The 20,568-nt window shown below is 42.1% G+C and overlaps 1 protein-coding gene across 4 annotated transcripts in view; it reads left to right on the top strand.

The window, feature by feature from the left end:
- The first annotated feature begins 2,229 nt into the window (after positions 1 to 2,229).
- tsc1b (TSC complex subunit 1b) overlaps positions 2,230 to 20,568 on the top strand; it is a 34,281-nt gene continuing 15,942 nt past the window's right edge. For 2 of the 4 annotated variants that reach the window (XM_080510669.1, XM_080510667.1), the window contains exons 1-13: positions 2,230 to 2,328; positions 9,446 to 9,693; positions 9,789 to 9,892; positions 11,615 to 11,767; positions 11,868 to 12,012; positions 13,459 to 13,613; positions 13,707 to 13,780; positions 13,860 to 14,038; positions 15,637 to 15,755; positions 17,748 to 17,913; positions 17,995 to 18,116; positions 18,273 to 18,366; positions 18,526 to 18,633. In XM_080510669.1, coding sequence (XP_080366795.1) covers positions 9,585 to 9,693; positions 9,789 to 9,892; positions 11,615 to 11,767; positions 11,868 to 12,012; positions 13,459 to 13,613; positions 13,707 to 13,780; positions 13,860 to 14,038; positions 15,637 to 15,755; positions 17,748 to 17,913; positions 17,995 to 18,116; positions 18,273 to 18,366; positions 18,526 to 18,633 — 1,528 coding nt within the window. In that variant the 5' untranslated portion in view covers positions 2,230 to 2,328; positions 9,446 to 9,584. Of the gene's footprint in view, positions 2,329 to 9,445; positions 9,694 to 9,788; positions 9,893 to 11,614; positions 11,768 to 11,867; positions 12,013 to 13,458; positions 13,614 to 13,706; positions 13,781 to 13,859; positions 14,039 to 15,636; positions 15,756 to 17,747; positions 17,914 to 17,994; positions 18,117 to 18,272; positions 18,367 to 18,522; positions 18,634 to 20,568 lie in introns of all 4 variants that reach the window. The other 2 variants (XM_080510668.1, XM_080510666.1) reach the window with 1 other exon arrangement.

The following is a 20,568-nucleotide window of genomic DNA, read 5'->3' as shown; positions in this document are numbered from 1 at the left end:
GAGTGTTATGCATAATGTTAAGCTATTGTGGGGATTTCTTACCTTAAAGAAGGATCACGTGATGCCATTTATGTTGGGTATTGGGAGTTTGGCTTTATTCCGAATATATATCAAAGATAATTATTCATTATTTTATGAACATTTTATCTGATCTGTATCAGATACCTTGGGAGCACCACCTGCTAAACAGGACATTAGATATACTAAACAATTGATTTGGAATTTTAATTAATAGTTAAATGAATTACAATTACCAGAATTAACAGTGAAGCTTGAAGGATTTTGGAGTTCGTGACACAGAAGAGGTTGACATTTCATTCACCTTTGTGCTCAATAATAACACAGCAAGTATGATTCCAAAAATTATATTTATTAACAATGAAAACAAATAAAACCCAGATTCTAACAACCGATATACAGATGTGTGTGTGTGTGTGTGTGTGTGTGTGTGTGTGTGTGTGTGTGTGTGTGTGTGTGTGTGTGTGAGTGTGTGTGTGTGTGACCTGGCACAGAACTACAAAACAAGATGGCGGATCATAATAAACTACACTCAGAATGAGTTTATGTGAATGCGACTTGCTTTGTAAAACGTCAGGAGTCGTCAGATGGTGTTCAGTTACTGTGTGATGTGGCCTTTGATGTGAAATGTGTAGGATTGTGAGTTAACAAGTTAGTAAAGCAAAGACTAGCATGCAGACCCTGTGTCTGTGGCAGAGCTAACGTTGGTTTACAGGTTGATAACGGCTCCTAATATCATTATCTATAGAACTCAATCACTGTTATAGAATCAACACATCTTCGTAAAAGTTAAACAGTTCTATGCAGAGCATCAGGTTTCACTAATCATCTCATGTATTTGTCCAGTTGTTTGCTACCACTGCCTTGACGTATTTGAAGGAGTTTGATTGTTGTCCAGGCCTTGGGAAGCTGCTGGAGTCTGTGGCAGTTCGCACCTTCTTTCATTAGAAAATAACCAATTTTCTTTGTGGTCAAGTGAGATCCCATCACTATTGTAGGCCATTTCACCAGCTTCACCTTTGCCAGCTCAACTTATTGTTTTAGGTTTATAGAACTCAAATACACTGAACAAAAAAATGCATCACTTTTTTTTAAATATAAACAAAAGGCACATTTCTGTCAAATATTGTTCACAAATATATTTAAATATGCGTTTGTGAGCTATTCTCTTTTTCCCCAAGATGATTGTGGCATATCAAAATGCCGATTAGTCAGCAGGATTATTGCACAGGTGTCTCTTATGATTGGCCACAATAAAAGGAAGGATACTATAAAATGTGAAGTGTTAACACAGAGCACTATGCCACAGATACTGCAAGTTTTGATGGAGCATGTAACTGGCATGCTGACAGCAGGATTGGTGACCAGAGCCGTGGCCTATATAAATAAAACCCTAACTTTAACCCTTGAAGTTATGGGGTCAGAGAAAGTTTAAAAGATGATTTTGAATTACCTTACTCCTATTCTTTTTCAGTCACCAAAACAAGTGTTGAGACTCTAAATAACCTTTTTTTTTGTTTTTGCTTTCTTGTAAAGAACCTTGTTACTTTTGTCGAGTTGTGTTTACTCATTCAAAGTCAATGAAGTTATACACAAATGTAAACAAACTTGGGAATTAAAATTTTGAGTTCTTGAAATATGCAGTGTGAAATGTGGAGACTCTTTCTGTCAACAAGTCTGTATATTAAGTGATTGAAATGATTTCCTACTTTAAAAGTCTTCATTATTTGCTGTGATAGTAATGAGCCTCGCTATTTCCCCCCTAAAAAAACAACATTAATATTATAAGTGTTATTAGTTTTTGTTGCAATAAAGGACCTCCATAGGCTCTTCTTCATAAAAAAAAGTTTTACAGGTTGTTGTGGCAACGACGAGCTTTCATACCTCCTTAAAAACACACATTTAAAAAGTGTTATAGTTGTTGTGGCAGTAATGAGCCTTCATACTCCCTCCCCCTAAAAAAATAACTCCAATATGCGCGTGCGCTGTTTGCATGTGGGTCACGCGGAGCCGCATTACACACTTCATCCTTCCACCAATGAGGAGATGAGAAAAACAACTCTCAAACTGGCAGCGCACGCGTGAAAAACACAACTTCTACACTTAGTTGCGTGAATTAATAAACTTCCACCAGTTGTTTTAACGCAGGCGTTGTAAAAACAAACAAACAAAAGTTGCGCTTACGCCGCGCAGGGTGCTACTTGTGGGATTATTTTGCATGCAGCCTTGACGGCGGAGGCGGACCGCGGTGGGATGGGCTGTGAGGCGTTCAAGATGGCGGCGCCCTGTGGAGTGCAGCTACTCTAACAGGTAAACAGCTTCTTTTTTACACGTCTAATGTGGCTTTCTCACGGTGGATCTCGGCTCGGGTGTCGGGGCTGAGTGGAGACAAGCGGGCTCGGTGGTCGGTCGGCGGACTGGCGGAGGCTGCCGGGCTGAATGGAAGCCCCGCGGACTGTGGGTCGCTGCTGGCCAGCTAACGTTAGCTCTCCTCGCTGGGGCTGACTTGTTTTTGGGGAGAGCCGGTGATGGCTTTTTGGTCGACGGTGGTGCGGTGCGCATTTCATCGCCGTTTTATCGGAGTTTTCGGCGTGTTTCTCAAAGCGACGCCAGGTTCCCCCCCACACACAGGAAAGATGCCAGCATGTTTTCTTTTTTTTTTTTTTTATAATCGGATAAAGTAAACCCAACCCTGCCCATTGTTCTCTGCGAGTTGTTTACGACAGGCAGCAGCTAGTGGTCAGTACACACACACACGCACACGCGCACGCACACACACACTGACCGGGCTCTGCATCAACCTCCTAATGCCACAACGCATTACAAACACGACCTCTCTCTTTTATCTGCACATTCTAAGCTTCACTATGCAGCACAGTTGCACGACTCTTGCAGCTTGTTTTTTTTCTGCAGCTTTGCTGCGTTCACAGAATTGTGATCTGTTTTTTTCTTCTTCTGATGCCGTATAAATTATTAATCCTCTGTTGTTAGTATGTGATCACTGGCATGCAAGTCCCTCAGGGCGTCCTGCCACCACAGAGACAGGACAGGTCGCAGTTTGACCTCCTCGACCTGCCAGCAGGTTCCATGTCTGTCACAATGCATAAGTGCAAGTCTCTAGCAAAAAAAATAAAAATATTGTTAGGCCGGAATCCACTCATAACAGGAGACCCTAAGTCACGAGGGGGGATCTCTTGGATCAGGGAACTATAAAAATCTAATCTATTTGTCAACACGTGTGCTTCATAAAGTAACAATCATGTTCAAATATTTGAGTCTCTGAGGTGTGCAGTGCAGTGCAGAACGGGGATATCTCTATTTGAAAAGATGTTTTTGTGTTTTTCAAGTATATGCTGAATACAAGCTTGAGCCTATCCCTGCAAAGGCCTTGTGAAAAGCAGGGTCCGGCCCAGACAGGATGCCAGTCTGTCACAGGACTCGTGGGGATTCATTTCTCACGGTGGCGGTCGCGGTGAGCTGGCTCACCCCCGAGACATCCCCGGTTTAATGCCGGGCAAGTGGACTCTTCTTGGGGAGTTTGCAGGTTCTCCCTCTGTGGATCGTCCGATGTCCTCCCACAGTTCACAAACATTTGAGGTTAATTGGCGACTCTATAGAGCCTGGAGGCACTAGTGGGTGTGATTGTCTCCATGTTTCTTACCCTGTGATGGACTGGCAATCTGTTCACAATATGTGCTGCCTTTGCCCATAGCTTGATATGTTTCTGCGATTAAGGTATTATGTGCACTAAAATGATGCATCACAAACCAGTAAATTGTGGTTTCACACTGAAAATATTGAACTCAGACTCTGCACAGTTCTGTGATATCTGTGAAAGCCAGTTTTAATTCATTTTTACAAACTCTCAACTATGAATACTACTGTATGGTACACTTGTTAGCATTCTGCAGTGTGGAAACGAAGAGATGCTGATTGGCTTGACAGGAATGAGGAGGATGGATGAGGCCCCTGAAAAAAACAAAAGGTCACATCAGGGGCCCCGTTGCATTGTGTATTCAGTGCAGAAGGCATGAAAACAAACCTGGTATTTCAAACGTACGTTTGAAAAGATTGATTTCCTTTTGGGATGCGCTCGGTTTTTGTGTGACATTTAAAGAAAACTGCTTGGTAACAAAAATAAAAAAAGGCTTTCTGATAGAAATTTAAAGTAGCTCTTTAAAGAGATAAATCCACCCTGCTCCACAGGGTGGATTTCTGTGCATCCATCTCTGTCTTTTGAGCGTTCTTGTGATCGGGTTTTAAAAAAAAAATGGCGGGGTGAATGAGCCATCCTCCTGACTCATACATGTCGTCAGGCGCCGGCCAACAAGTGGCCTGCTGTGTGCCGACATCACGTTGTCTGCTCGCCTCAGCACGCCTGGAATCTCGACTGAGCAGGTACCACAAAAGTAACTAGTACCAGGTACTAACACGTAAATGGGAAAAGCGCCAAAGACAGGTCGAGTAGGGCTGAATAAGGTACTCGTAGAAAAGCGCAAACGGTGACCCAAAACACCAAGGACAGTGCCGCACACATGGATGTGCTTGAGCGATTATGTTGGTAAATGACTGACAAAGTCATTACTGATTGTTTGAATATAAACCTTAAAGCTCAAAGCATATCTTAGCCTACTGAACCATGTATGTTGGTTGGGGGGGCTGAGGTAGTTTGGCATTGTTTAGAAAGTTGAATGATTACATGTATAATATTGCTCAATTCTGTGTAGCACTAATGTGTTTGTCATGCACTTGTAAAGATATATATATATATATATATATATATATATATATATATATATATACAATAAAAAAAAAGACTTCAAAAGCATTATAAAATGCATGGCAACAGCGAACAGTTCTTTTTTTCCTAATAAGTGAAATGAACAGATAAGACGTCTGATAGCACTCAGGCCAGGATTGGTAAAAACTCAGAGTAGCTTTAAAACATTCTTCCCAAATCAGTCCTGAAAGAAGAGGAACATCTTTGATTCCAGTGATTGGTGCTGACATTTTAGCAGCTAAAAGCTGATGAATGAAGGCTTGTGGGTCTTTGAGGGAGGAGAGCCTGGGGTTGTGTTAAAGCAGCTCACCACACACTCCTCCCAGGGCGTGAATGTCTTCCTACCGCTTGTTTTCAAGTTGACGGCCACTCAGCCGTAACTGTCACCAGTTTGTTTTTCTCCCGGGATTTTTTTTTCTTCTTTTTTTTCTCCAGAGCATGGAAACAATTTATGGCTGTTCAGTCTTATTTTGCATGTTGATATCCCAATAACGACAAATTGACACTATATTTTAAAGCCCTAATTTCTAACTCTACAGTTCAATTGAATAGATGTTGAATATTAAATTGGCTCAACTTTTCAACTGTAAATGCTGATTTTTTTTTTTGTCTTCTTGAGAGATCGTGTGATTCTAAAAACGTTTGACACTCGGCCTCCTGTTGTTGAGAATTGATTATAGAGCAAATACTGTGTGTTTTCTGGATTTCTTGGCACATGAGATGCATGTTCACACTGAAGGCAGCCAAAGTTTAAAACCATACACACAGGGAACAATATGCTATAAACATTAACAGTAGGAGCACACTGGCATGTATATGAATAGAAAACAAAATTGGATTGGAATTACAGGTAGCCGAATTATAAAACCAAGTCCCAGGAGAATATGAACTGGGAGTCATGAAACTCTGGAAGCAAACATTGTTGGTGTCGTCCATCTGCTCACACACGTGCAGAAGAGCTATTTACTACAGCTGTGCTGCTCATGCGTGGTTGCAACATTCCAGTAAGTTGAGTTTTCCTCCATCGACATGGAGTCAGAGTTTCACCTTGGGAGTCATTAAAAAAAAAAAAAAAAAGCTTTCAATGGCTCTGAGCATCGTTGTGTAAACAGATCCCCAAAATGAAACCAACGTTTCTTGTTTTCACTAAAAAACATTGGCGTGTAAATGAGGCCTTAATTATTTATCGACATGAGGCTGGCGTCAAATAACAAGACCCTGGCTCAGCGTGCATGTTAATTGTTTCACACAAGACGAACAGAGCAGCCAATGGAAGACAATTGCAAGTTTTAAGAACATGACTACAAAAATAAAGAATCCAGATTGAACTGCCCTCTACTAACCCACATACATAAGCATGTAAAATTGGATACTTCTCTCTTGATTGGCCTGATCCTCCAGCAGCTGCAGTGATTGGAGAACCTGTGATAAATACCATTCTTATTTCTCGAGCGATCAATAGTGTGAGCTGTTTGGCCTCCACACTGGACATTCATTTCAGTGAATCCAGAACTGTCCATATATCTCCCTGACTGATGTGGTTTTTTTTAGTTTTTTTTTTTTTATTATCTGTGCAAGAGAACAGAAGCGTCCTGGGAATGGCTCACACACACACACACACACACAGCCAAATGTAATTTCCAGCGTGCTCATGGAAGCGCTCGGTGCCGCATAATGCTTCTTTGTGCGCTCCTGAGCATTCCCAAGCTGGCGGAGATCACACCGAGGGCAGCTCGTGTTTGTTGCCCCTGACCCGTCCCTTGCGTGCCGCTCGTGTTCGGATCCGCTCCCAGCCCCGTGACTCGGCGGGCCGGTTGATAAGATATTCGGGCCGCGGCTTCCTCTCCGAACCAACCTGAATAAGTTGAAGCATTTCCCAAACCGAGAGCGCCGAAGTCACTGATGTGAAGAACGGGCGCCTCAAATAGTTTGATATTGTCATGTGTAAATCCCAGAGGCTCGGGGTTTCTTTGTGTGGCACACGACTGCACTGGAAATGCATGATAGCTCTGGTTATCTGGTTTATGCAGCATGTGACTTTGCATTGCGATATTGAATGGCATTTCAGCCCTGTCAGAAGAAGGCTGCAAAACATCCATCTTTGGTCATCTGAGGGAGTCTTCATCATCTCGTGACGTCTCAGGTGTTCCGCTGTGAGCCTTGAGATAATATCTTAAGCGCTGATGAGATCTCTCCCGATTCATTATTCTGGTTCAGGGGTAAGCTGCTGGGCGCAGACACCCTGAGGATAATGACCTGCCCGTCAGGATTATTAATGCCAGTGTTATTTCCAGAACGAGACGTGCCCCGGGCTCCTTTCAAGGAACTCCTTTTCTGTGAACAACTTGGCGGCGACGGACTCCACACAACAGAATGAGGTTGCTGCCAGAACCGGAAGTGAGCTCATGTTAGGCGTGTGAACATTCTGGTTTTGTAAAACTCCTTGGATTAAATCTTGCGACTTAGAAAGACAAGATGTTATCGATAAAGATAAGATATTTTATTGCTGGGGAATTCGCTTTTTTTTGCCCTCTCCCGTTTCCATGGCGATGGAGTCTGTTTTTTTTCTTCAAAAAAGGCTTTTATCCGACGAGTCGTTTTCAAAAAAGTTGCTTTGTCAGTGGCTCTCAGCATTGCTGTCCTGTCATCTGACAACTAAGAAGCAATGAAAGTTTTCCTTTTCTGCGGTTTAATCTCGTTGAAAGTCGGAGCTCATCCTCTCACACTTTGAGAACCTCTGGTCTCTCCTAAATGCATCTTAAACATTCTAATGAGGGGGGGGTGTGTGTGAATCACATACCCCTCAGTTTTGTTTATGAGGCATACTTTACACGGCGAGCATATCCTATGCTAAGTTTTCTTTCAGCAAATGGAAAGAAAACAGGATTGAGACGCATTTCAATTTGCGGGGTCAGATAAGGTGCACGGTGCATGTATATTTGGATTTATCACATCGCTTAATCTGTTCCAATTCTGTTATGTGAACTCTTCTCGATTCAGCTGTTGGCAAAGCGAGGCAATTTACTGGCATACTCTGAGGGAGAGAAACATTGTTTACGTGAACTCGTGAGACTTCAGCATACGGGAGCGGCATGGAAAATTGAAATGGATTCCTTTGAGTAAAGGATATATTTTGCCAATAAAAATAAATGTATTGGCCTCTTTTATACTGGGACGTGCAGCAGGAGGAAAAGCACAGAGGGAAGTAATAACATAGATTGGCTCATTGTCAAACTGTCATGGCTGAATGAAGTGCTTGATTAATGTACGAAGGACTACTAGTGATTTTCCACACAAAATGTTTGATTTAAAAGAGACTGTGCCTCATAAAAAAAAGGTTTAACTTGATTGTAGCGCCCGTGAACTTATGTCCCCTTATCTTAGGAAATTGATCGCAACTCTGTATACGTGCCATTTTTCAATCTTCTTGATGAAACGGAGCAAGACGACAAGGTTTTCAAGTGAAAATGCAAAAGTTTTATTGCATTTTGTGGGCTTGTTTACACAGCAACAGTGGCTGGAGCCACTAAAGTGTATTGTTTTCTGTGTGTGTGTGTGGTTTCATTTCAAAAACAACCAACAGCACCCACTACTGGCTCTACTCCTAGATTATCATTGCTTTTGCCATTTCTGTGTAAGTGGCCATCATTTTCAAAACATTGCTGTGTACAGACATACTTGAAGGTCCCGTCATTTCAAACTGGTTTTCCTTTCATTTTCTATCATAGTGTGTCTTGGAACAGTAATTCCTCGCCATGTAATAGAGGCTATAAACCCACTTTTTGACCACTGATGAGTCCAAATATTTCAGTAAAGCCAAACAATGGGGAACCCACCAATTCTGACCATCATGCAAAACCCGTTTGGTGGCTCTGAGGGGGAAGGTGTGACACGGCAGAGTTGCAAAAGCCCAATTTTAATACAGTATTTGACTAAAGTCATGCTTGTGCCCCCTTGGATTGAACATTTAGATTTTTCTCTTAGTATTTGTATGACACTTACACGAGCTTTATAAACAACAGAGAAATACACCTACCTCCACATTGTGCGACCTTAAGCTTTATTAGCATGCTAATCTGTTTATGCTGAGATCTACGCCTCAGATTCTCCGCTAATGCACCAGCTACAGCATGCTAACTGGGTTAGTATGCTAACAGAAATGTGAATTACATCCATTCTTTCCAGATGCCCACTTCACAAAACGTTACTGACACGTGGTTGTTACAGTGCAGTAAACTGTATAGACGTTCATGAAACAGTTGTTTGGACTTCATTTCAAGTTCATTCTATTTTCTTTGTGGCTCTTCAGTAGCTAAATATTCTGCTTTGTGTACGACTGATTTGATCACTGTGTTGAGTACAGCTGTATTGTTTGGAAAGTAAGTGCTGTTATACCGCGAATAATACTTAAAAATAGGTTTTAATTCTAGTTTTTGAGGAAATCTCATGAATGTACTGTAGTTTGTCATTTTTGCTTTCTCTTTAAGACCTTCTTATGTGCCATATGTGCCGACTCTTTCTGAGGCTGCCTACAGACTGTGATTGAAACACTCTTATAAGTTCACAGCGAACCACGACACGAGTGTGTCGCGGCCTTAAGAGCGCCACCTGATTGTGGCTTTGCGTTTGTGTGTGGGTGTGATGCAGTGGTGCCTGGAGACTGTATCGGTGGGTGGGCCCCGGGAGCCCTCCAGGCAAGCAGGGTTGGACACCGAGAGCGAGACGCTGCCTCCGCCGCCCCCCCTCCCCACTCCCTCCCTCCCTCCCCCCCAGCACTGCCACCACCATGGCCAGGGAGCAGCCCAACGTGGGGGACCTCCTCCCACTGCTGGAGACCTCCGACCTCCACCAGCTAGAAGAGATCAGAGGCCTTATCAACGAGCAGCTCAACACCGGTAGGCAGCGCTCTCTCTCTCTCTCTCTCTAACCAATCTGTGAAGATCACGCCAAGAGTTTTCTGTGCAAACGGTCACTTGTGTTTTCTTTAAAGAGCGGGGCTCCATGCTGCTGAACGGGCTGGTGGACTACTTTTTGGAAACCAACTCCGCCCAGGCCATGCATATCCTCTCCTCGGTCAGAGAGCCACACGACAAGGTGAGGAGTCTCTTCTTTGACTTGATCCTTTCAAATTCCATTCTAACCAGGTTCTCAGGATCATTAAGTGCAAAATACTGATTAACTTTGATTGCAACTGTAAAAATGCAACCATTTCATTCTCTTTGAAACATTGCTAGCATGTAAATGTGGGACATTTGTCCAAGATTACAATAGAAATGATATTTTACTTTCATTTATAACACTAACATAAAAATGAATGAATGACTGAAATGTCAGATACAGATATAAATACATTTTTAATATTTTGTCCATTCACTTATTTGTGAATCTCCACATGTATATATTTATTTAGTCCTAACTTTCTACATTTATTGGTTGGTTGAGCGATTAATTCATTTCCAGATCAACATTAGTACGACCTATCATATTAACAGCACATAAATGAATAATTGCTTTTTGCAAATAACAAACAGATTTGAAAATATAGCATATTTCATGTTAAACATAGCTAAGCCGTGCTCATCAGACCGGAGAACTTCCTCAACGTTGTTTTGCACCAGCTCTCTGCTATACCGCGTCACTTCAGTTTCACAATGTCTGAAGTTTTTCTTGCAAAAATCTCCTGCAACCACAAACGATGCCATCACGCTTCGCTCGCATGAGTTTGAGGTTTCCTTCCTGACACGTTGTGTTTGGAGTCCACCAAACACGTCGCCTGTTGCCACATAAATCGTTCCTAATCATTCTTTATTACAAAATGAGATGCAGCTATTAAAATAATTAAGCTAAATCACAGTTTTAGCATCTCATTAAAAGCCACCACACTCAAAACATCCTCACTTGACAATACAGTTTTACAGTGTGGAGAAATGTATAGAACCAGAACAGGACATCAGTCGTGTTTTAAGAGTCATTATAGATTGATTGATACTCTCCCATGGTCTTTTGTGGTCACATCTGGTTTAAGAGCTAGAGGAATGTAAACAGAGCTTTTTACCGAATGGAATTTTTGTATTGTGCACATTTCTTTTCATATTTTTTACCCATTTTATATATATATATATATATATGTATATGTGTGTATTCACACACACGCACACTAAAAATACTTTTCAATTAAATTTTATTTGTACAATGCCAAATACAACCCAGTAATTTCAAGGCACTTTTACCAAAAATTTAACCAACAATTCCACATGAGCATTAGTGAATGTATTAAGGAAAATGAGAAATAATAATAAGAATCCTGCAGAACCAGGCTCAGACGTGGACATTTCCTGCTGCTCTGGTTGGGGTTAAGGGATTGAAAGAGAATAAAATCAATCGGACAGACGGAGAGATTGTGGCAGGGGATTCAAACCTTTTGCATGAAACCCAAATCTCCTGGTTTGGTCGGTCATTTGGAAGTCTGTGCTACATGCAAATAATGGTCCTCATTGAATTTAAAGGATTTGGAAGATGAGTTTGAATCTCCTGAGAGACTCGCAAACATTGACAAACCCTTGTTTTTATAGAAGCCTTCAGGAAGCTTTTAGTTCTTGGCACGGTGACGACACACAATTCAACTCGCAAATAAAATGCAGCCTAAAGCCCTAAAAAGGATCTGATCATTACCTCCTAATCCAGGGCTTCCTTGAGGGAGTTCCTCCATTTGAGGGCACAGTGTCGGTTTAATGTGTCACTAGTTTTGCGACGCCATGTTCGGAAACTGCTGATCGTGCAAGATTTGGCCCTAACCTGGCCGCCTCTGCCTCACAGCACCTTTTAGACAAGATGAACGACTGTATGACCAAACAGCCCTGCCGGCTGCCCACCCTCACCCTCCTCGGCCACGTCATCCGCAAGCAGCCGTCCTGGATCCACAAGATTGCGCGATACCCCCTGCTGCTCTCACTGCTCAAATGCCTCAAGGTAAGAACCCCGATTTAACTCGCTTCCCATCAAGTGAACGTCTTTCATTTGGTCTTTTTTGTTATTCGCTTTTCTTATACCTGCTCTGGTTTCCTGGCAGACGGACACGGACGTCGTAGTGCTTATAACTGGAGTGCTGGTGCTCATCACTCTGCTGCCCATGATCCCTCAAGCTGGCAAACAACACCTGTGGGAGTACTTTGACATCTTTGGCCGCCTGGCGTCCTGGAACCTCAAGAACCCGGGTGAGAGGCGCTGGCACGTCACGGTGATATGCACGGACTTTGAGTCATGCAAGGGATTCTACCCTCAATTCAGGGTTTTCTGCAGGGGTGTCAAACACATTTCGGTTGAGTGGTCACGTGCAACCCAATTTCACCTTATATTGGCTGACAAAGTACATCCTTTAAATTTAGGCTTAAATTTTTTTGTTTTTGTCGTGGCAACCAAGTATAGATTTGAAAATGTCCATATTTTTTGCAAAAACCAAACCATTAGCAGTGGAAAGTACTACAATTTCAACATGAAGCAAATTTTAACAATGCACTTTTGGTTCTCTATGTAGTGAAATATAAAAAAAAAAGTATCTCTTATAACTGAATTTTGTCTTATGTTTGACACCCCTGGTTTAGTGCTTTGCCCAAGGACACTTGGAGATATGGGGTACGTCGGAAAAGGTGGGGAAAGAACTGCAAGTTTCAGAAAATGGACTACAAAAAGCACATTTGGGTTTTAGATGATTTAAAGTTGTTAAATACAGATTATTGCTTCGGTAACTTACATGATCTGTAAGTGAGAATTCAGACAGTCCTTATCATGGCCGCTACACTAAACACTTTCGGAGTTTAGAAGTCGGTAGATAATGAGACAGGAAGGACATTTTGGACGTACCTATGTACCGGGAAACATAGGGGATTAAACCCACAACTTTGCAACGAGAAAATGACCCATCTTGTCCATTAATAAAAACAACTGGATGAAGTGTGTAAATTCCCTGAAATGTTATATTTATGTCTGACAGTTGGATTTAGCTTTGTTGTATCCAGGTGACGGCACAGCCTGGCTTTACTTCCTGTCTCATTCACATCTTCTCTGGACCAAACGGTTGATAACAGACGATTCCACTTTTTCTGGCGATGAATATTTCTTGTGGGAGAGTCGCAACCTGAAGCTGGAAGCATAGAACGGAAATAATATCGTGGAGTATTTTCTACATTCAATGTTCCTTTGGCTCATACACTGGAGGAATAAATCCTTTAATAGGGGGGGGGGGGGTAAAATGGATTTTACAAGTTCAATAGCTCATTTTAACCACCCTATCAAATTCCGTGGTTCTCTCAATGTTGTCGGTTGTCAAAGAAGAACCTTTTGTTGACAATCAATGGCATCATATAATGTTGGGAGAGCATTTCTTCCTGCAGCCTTGACATTGCGCTTCACTGAATATTTGACACTCCTTGATGTTTGGGCCAAGTTGAAGGTGTCTTTACCACCAGGAGAGACCCTGTCCTCAATAACTGTCCACATCACTTGAAGGGCTGCAGGAACGAGACTGAACCAGTTACTGGAGCATGAAAACCTAAATTTGGCCCAGCAATCACACTTTTCTTTGTCATGTAAGGTGAAATAGTTTTCCTACTGTCTTTTTTTTGTTGTTTTTTTTAAATACTTGCTATTTTCATCCCGTCCAGGTCACGTTTCGGAGGTTTACCTAATCCACCTGCACGCCAGCGTCTATTCGCTCTTCCACCGGCTCTACGGCATGTACCCGTGCAACTTTGTGTCCTACCTGCGCTCCCATTACAGCATGAAGGAGAACATGGAAACCTTTGAAGAAGTAGTGAAGGTGAAGATGTTGCGACAGCTCTATTTCTTCGCATTAGTTTGGATCAATTCTAACGAGTTTGGTTTTGTTATTGTTTTTTTTTTAACTCCTCAGCCAATGCTTGAACACGTCCGCATACACCCAGAACTGGTGACGGGAACCAAGGACCACGAGCTCGACCCCACCAGGTGACGCTTCAGGCCGTTGTAACGGATTCTCTAAAGTCAAGGACATTGGTTTGACTAACAGTACTGTGCTCTCATGCAGGTGGAAAAAGTATGAAATCCACGACATTGTCATCGAATGTGCCAAAGTGTCTCTGGACCCTAAGGAGGCCTCCTGTGAGGAGGGCTACGCCACCATGCCTGAGAACTTCTACCCCCAAATCCACCTGCGACCGCAAGACTGCACTTCCAGCCCCTACACAGACCTCCACAGCAGCTATGGTCAGAAAACACTTCTGACTCAGTGTGATCACATGTCTGCTTTGCACTATTGGCGATCATGTTTTTAAAAATGGAAATAATTGTTTTTTAAGGCGATGTTTTTCTCCCAAGTCTTTCAGGCATCACAGAGAAAATTGTTTTTATTTTCCACGTCATTTTTGAATGAATTACTAAGTTGTCCAATCTGATCATGATTTAACTCAAGGAAAATACAAGAAAATGAATAGAATGAAACCAGTGGATTATTTATGCTTATCATATAGATTCTATGGAATCATGTAGAATATGTCCCTCTAAAAATAACAAAAGAAAAAACAAAAGGAGACCTGAAGAACACAACAGTAACATAATTATTAGTGATATTCCTTTTCTCTCATCTGCCTGAACTGTAACCCTTCATTATTTTGTATTTTACAGCTTTTTTGAACTCTTAACTCCCAGAACATAAACACATCTATGTCATAGATTATTTCTCACTCTACATCATTCACAAATAAGCAATCTTCATAAACTATACTCGCCTCTCTCAACTTAAAAAAAACAACATTTTGAATACAAACAGGAAGACTTTTATTTTGAACCTGATATAATAATTCCAATGATTTTAAATGGACAACATACAGTATAAACAATGGATTTGAACATATCCTACCTAATCTATTAATCTAAAAGCTCTTTTTTGTAGTTTGATTACTGAATCTATATTAGATTTATACACATTTCCCTTCAGCACAGTAGAACATGCAGTTTATGGCTCTATAAGTGAAAAATGGCGTACGTGAGAGGAGAGAACATTTGACTCGCGATCTTTCTCTTCGCTTTGTGTTCAAGCACAGAAATTCTCATCAGAAACAAACTTGATGTCAATAATGACTCATCACACAAAGACTTTCATTACAGATTGTATTTTGCGTCCACACATTCCTTGAATTGTCTCCTTTTCTACGTCGTGAGGCCATTCTTCAGATTTTGTTCGGCTCTGCTTATGTCATCCATCCATCCATCCTCTCCATCCTCTCCACGGTTGAGGTTGTTGATTCTGGACAGGTTGTCAGTCAATCACAATACTAACACTGAGAGAAACACTATTACTCGAGTACACTCAACAACATTGGAAATTTGAATTCACTAACCTCACAAGCAGGTGTCCGTTGTGGGATGAAGCTTGAGGAAGCCTGTGCAGGGACCTTCTGTCTTGACGTATAACCACTACTAAACTCTATTATTTTAGAGTGCCTTTTACAAATTTAGACAATACTAGAAGCATGATAATATCACATGAATTTGTTTCTGGTGTGGTGCAGACGGTAGTGAAGCACATGAACCATGAAGGATACTGGCAACACAACGCCAATGTAGGAAAGTGCCAGAATAAACCGTTCACGAGAAAATATTTATCAAATAATCCTTGATCACAAATCCACTGGATGGTGTGGCTTTTGAATACTTACATATTTCTTTGTGTTTCTTATATCAAATATTGGGCTTTGTCCTGTTTTTCAAAGAACAAAAATCAAAATGTGATATCAAAGGCTCTCTGGTTATTGGATGCACCCTTTCGCCGATTGATCGTAGACTGTTTGTCTTCCTGACAACAGGAAGCTCTTCTTCGACCCCATTCTCCACTCCACGGCAGCCGCTCCCCCCGCCGCTGTCCTTGCCCCCCTTCTCAGGGACACAGTCCTCCTACCGCAGCCCACAGACCTCCAGACGGCAGGTAAGATCATCCATAACGCCATCAAAAGCTGTCAAGATGGGCGATTTGGGAACGCAGCACTGTCGGGTAATTGATGATCAGAGGTTGACACCGGAGCACAGTGTTGTTGCTGTTGCTGCTGTTGTACACAGGGTCATGTTTACACTCCACATAGCACCTGTCAGACATTGTTAGTTGATCATTTCGCCTCCATAAATCTCCTCCAAGATGCAGAGGGGACACAAGTTTTTCCCGTCCTCAAAGTCAGCAGGCCGGAAGGCAGTTGAATCCAATTGCAGGAATGATAACTCGTGCCCTCCGTCTCGTTCTGATTGGACGGGGACGGAGTGCCCAGAGATGCCGTGCCTCACTGTGTTATTGCACCGGCCGCATAAAGACGGAGCCGACCCCCTGGGATCTCGGAGGATTTTTCACTGCGTACCCAAGACGGCAAGACGCGGCCCACGACCTCAGATTCATCATCAGTGGTGAAAATATTCATCATCAAGCTGTGTAAACTGCAGAAATCCTCAAATCTTGAGTGCTAAAAGCCGAGTCTAATTCTTTGGCCCGCTTTGCTACGTGAGGTCAGAGATGAAGGAAGGCATTCAGCAGGATGGACGATCTGCCAAAGACGCTACTGTCTGCAGCTGTGGTTGAATGACCACAACCCATCCCCCCACACCCCCACACCCCCCCCCATGAAAATTGTTGGGTTGTTCTGTTGAATAGATGATTTAAGCCTTGTTTTTTTTTATTCCCACAGCTTTCCTGCAGCTTGTCTTGTTGAGCTTTTCAGTGTGTATCAAGAGAACACGTCCTTTTCCTTCACCATCTATCAAAATATATCCGTCACAAGAAGTGAGATAGTGGTGTTTTTTTGCATTAGTGTTACGGTTTAATCAAATTTCGTAAAACAATATAGAAGTTAAGCGAATTCCCTGTGCAGAATTCTCTGGCATTGATGAATACCAGTCCCTCAGTGAGACTTAAAGGTCCCGTATTATGCAAAAAGTCTGTCATCTCCCCCACTTGCCCAAAGCAGCCCACATCACCTCTATTTTATTAAATCTTCATTGGCTCCCACTCAAAATTCGAATTGCCTTTCCAATTTTAATCCTCACTTTCCGAGCGTTGCATGGTCAGTACATGGCTGACATGCTATACCCCGACGCCTCAGGGCGCACCCTCCGATCTTCAGGAGTCTCCCGATGGTCCCAAAGGCCCGCTTTAAAACTGGCCCTTTGAGGCTGTTGCCCCCCAGGCAATGGTACGACTTGCCCCTGTCCCTCTGCAAACTCGATTCCACAAGTTCTTTTGAAAAGCACTTGAAGATGTTTTTATTTAAGAAAGCTAAAATCAGAGATTTTCCCCTTCATGATCCCCGTGTGGGGAAATAGCCACTCCCTCTGGTAGAGAAGCTCCACCTCACTGTTATACTGAATGAACTCAGTGGAATATGAAAAGCTATACCTGCTACCCTTATAGTTTGTAGGAGAGAGCATCAGCTACTTGGTAGTAACTGTAACAACACAAACAACCAAGCTCAGTAATATATTCAGACAAAATAGTTTTAACTCATCATCTTCAGGAGTTTGGGTCAGATTCTGGTTCAAAGTGGTTTGATTGAACGACAGCGTTTTTATATGAGCCGTGGCTTTAAATCCACCGTAAATATAAGCGCAATGTACCGGTGTTCCAGATGAACTGGTTTTCCTGTTAAATGGGGACAGGCTTCCTTGAGCAGCTCGTAACAGCATATATTAAAATAAGCCTCATAAAAACTACAACACTACAAACGTCATTGTAAATACTGCTAAACAGTGTTCATGAGGACTGCTACAAATTTCTATTTGGTTTTTAACACCGGTTATTGGTAACAACAAGAGACGCAAAAGGTTCACCCGTTAACATGGAAGCAACTTATTCTGAGACACCAGAACGCTCTTCTTCCTGAGACGGACCTGGAAATTGTTGTCGGACCTTTCAGCCTGATTTCTGTAATCTTTACAGAACTCCACCTGTGAACTCAATTCTTCCTGCGGGGGGAAGGACCCTCTGTGGAGCCCCTCCTCGTTGTGTGGCATGGCCACGCCCCCTTCGTCGAGGGGCATGTCGCCCAACTTAGAGCTGTCCCACAGTGCCTCACACCTTCCCTCCCGCTTCCACTGCACCTCAGGTAGGTCACCTTGACACATGGATGTGTGTTTGGTTTAGTCCAGTCGTGCCCGCGACCGACCGGCTGTTCTGACCTGCACAGGAGGGAAAGGAACGCCGGCTTCAAGCACTCCAGCCACCTCCTCTCCACCTCCCACCTTATCAGACGACTTCCCTATAATCTCCCTACCAGCCAACACAGTCCAGTCCAGTCCACCGAGAAAAGTAGGCCTATAAACGACCGCTTGAAAAATCTGCTTGCAACTTGAGCTTAAATTCACAGCATAAAGCCAAAAGTCATGAAGAAATTCCACAAGAAGATGGAAAGAGTTGATGTGTTTTAAGGGTGTGAACTCGTAATCCATTGTCTCCTCGTCTCAGGACCGTCGACAAGGAGAGAGCGGTAAGCCGGCCCTGGTGAGGCAGGAGCCAGTGAAAGACACGGAGAAGAGTGCAGACGTGGCCCCAAACAGAGGTTAGACGTGATCCATACCGTCATCCATCATCGCTAATTCAGTGTCTTCACATGGAAAAACAAAGTCCACTCAAATTAAGCTGAGTTTTGACTCTGCTTAAATATTGAGTTTCAGACCATTTCTTTCTTTTTTTAAATGTTATTTCTTTTGCCCAGCAGATGCAGGAGCAGCAGAGAACATCTCCATGACTCTGACCGAGCTGTCGGTCTACATGAAGAAACAGGAGCTGGAGCTTCAGCTCAGAACAGAGAAAGAGAGGGAAGAGGGTAAGTCTGGAAAACGACACAACCCGATCCGGGAGGGCTGCCTGTATCAAGCAGATCGCTCACTTCAACGTACGTGAGACGGACAATGAAACATTGATCCACCCAAGAGGAACAATTTAGATTAGAACAAGGGTTTGTAGCAGGTTGAGAAATGAGTGCGTTATTCTCTTGATGTTGGATCTGCTGTTTGAAACGGTGCGATGACTGTTGGCAACTGGCTCCGAATTTGACGATCCTCAGTATGTGTGTGATTTCAGGTACAGCTCACACAGATCACTCATTATTTTCAGTCACGACAAGCCAACTCCGCTGCTCCATTTTCAGAGGAGAAACAACAGAATTGTCTTCTTACTTTAAGGAACAACCTACAGTAGTTTTTTAATCTTCTCCTTTTTCTATCACAGATGTTTTACATAATCGGATTACCCTAATAATGTGATCTGACGCATTTATGCGCACTCCAGAAATGCAACAATTGGAAAACCATGTTTATATATTTTGTTAAATATTTTGTATTTTGTTTATTCATACAGGCTTCGGCGCTGTATGAATATATTGTATGTATTTGTACATACAAGTACGTATGGTGACGCTCTTGTCTTGTTGGACATCGGGTTCAGATGCCTGTCTGAGTTCTTTTTCTTTTTCCAAACAAGTGCAGATGCAACAGAGTAAGATAAATGTGCCAACATGCAAAGACATCCGAGTTTTGGGTAGAAATCCAGGTGTTCATCTGAGCTTCTATAATAAAACATCTGTTGTTACCTGATAAAAGCAGATCATGCATGATCACTTGAAGAATCTGATGACTGCATAAATCAGGAAATTATTTCTTTAAACGGGCTCATTTATAGGAAAATGTATATCTGTGATGTTAATGAATTCATTCTTAAAAAAAAAAAAAAAAAGTTTCACAGCCCCAGTAATATGTCGAGACGTTTGCAACATTATTTGAGCTTGTGTGAATAAGCTAAATAAATACATTAATCTAAAGAATAAAACTTTTGCTACAAGCATATACACATGTATTCTATGCTGTATATTTAGTATGTTTAGTAAATGATTACATGGTTTGGATTAATACTTTAAAGAAAATTGGGCTTTAAACGAATTTTTGGATGTCTGGTTACAAAAAAGTTTAGTGATACATCAGTAGTTGTTTTCCAAAAACTCACTCAGTCATGTCTTGTTCCAGACCAAGATGAGTCCGATGTCAAATTACAAACGCTCTATGCTCCATGTATGCGGGCTTTGCAAAATGAAGGAACTATTATTCCTGGAAGCAGGTCAATAAGATCCTTAAAGAGACTGAAATGTGTCGCTGCAGGTCGATTGTGAACGAAACCGATCAGGACAGAATCATTTGAAGAATCTCAAACAGTGGAGAGAAACTAATAAAAGCCATGCATTTAAAATCCACAATTTGTTTGTCAAACAAGAACATGAGTTTTGAGCATTTGAAACGGGCATAACATTGTACAAATAGGCTTACATAATTGGATTTGCTCTTTTACGTGTTTCACAGTAATTTACAATGATTGGATTATTCCATTTGTGGGCTGAGGAACTGCTGCTGCTCCAAACCGAAGTCTGTAAATACCCTCAGGTTATATACTCTTCAGTTTCTGTTAGTTTACACATGACTGAGTTGGTCATCCAAACATGATGGCGGGAATGTGGTCTTCATATTGTGAAGGTAGGTTTGAACATGTAGAATATGTGCACACATTTTTCTGTGCATCTCTTTTCGATGGGTTTCGGCGTTTCGTGCCACTTGTGTCTTTGGACCAGAGCTCCTGTTTAGTTTGAAAAATCTGAAATGCTCATAAATGTAACTTTGGAAGCTTTTTGAATCTTTAAAAAAAAAAAAAAAAAAAAAGAGTAAGATCTCCTGTCCAGAATAGAAGACGGTGCAAAATGTTATTTGAGGTAGTT

The sequence above is a fragment of the Blennius ocellaris genome (assembly GCF_963422515.1).
Source record: "Blennius ocellaris genome assembly, chromosome: 15".
NCBI classification, from domain to species: Eukaryota; Metazoa; Chordata; class Actinopteri; order Blenniiformes; family Blenniidae; genus Blennius; species Blennius ocellaris.
Note: the sequence above shows the minus strand (reverse complement) of the source record. Positions and strands in the feature narration are given on the sequence as shown.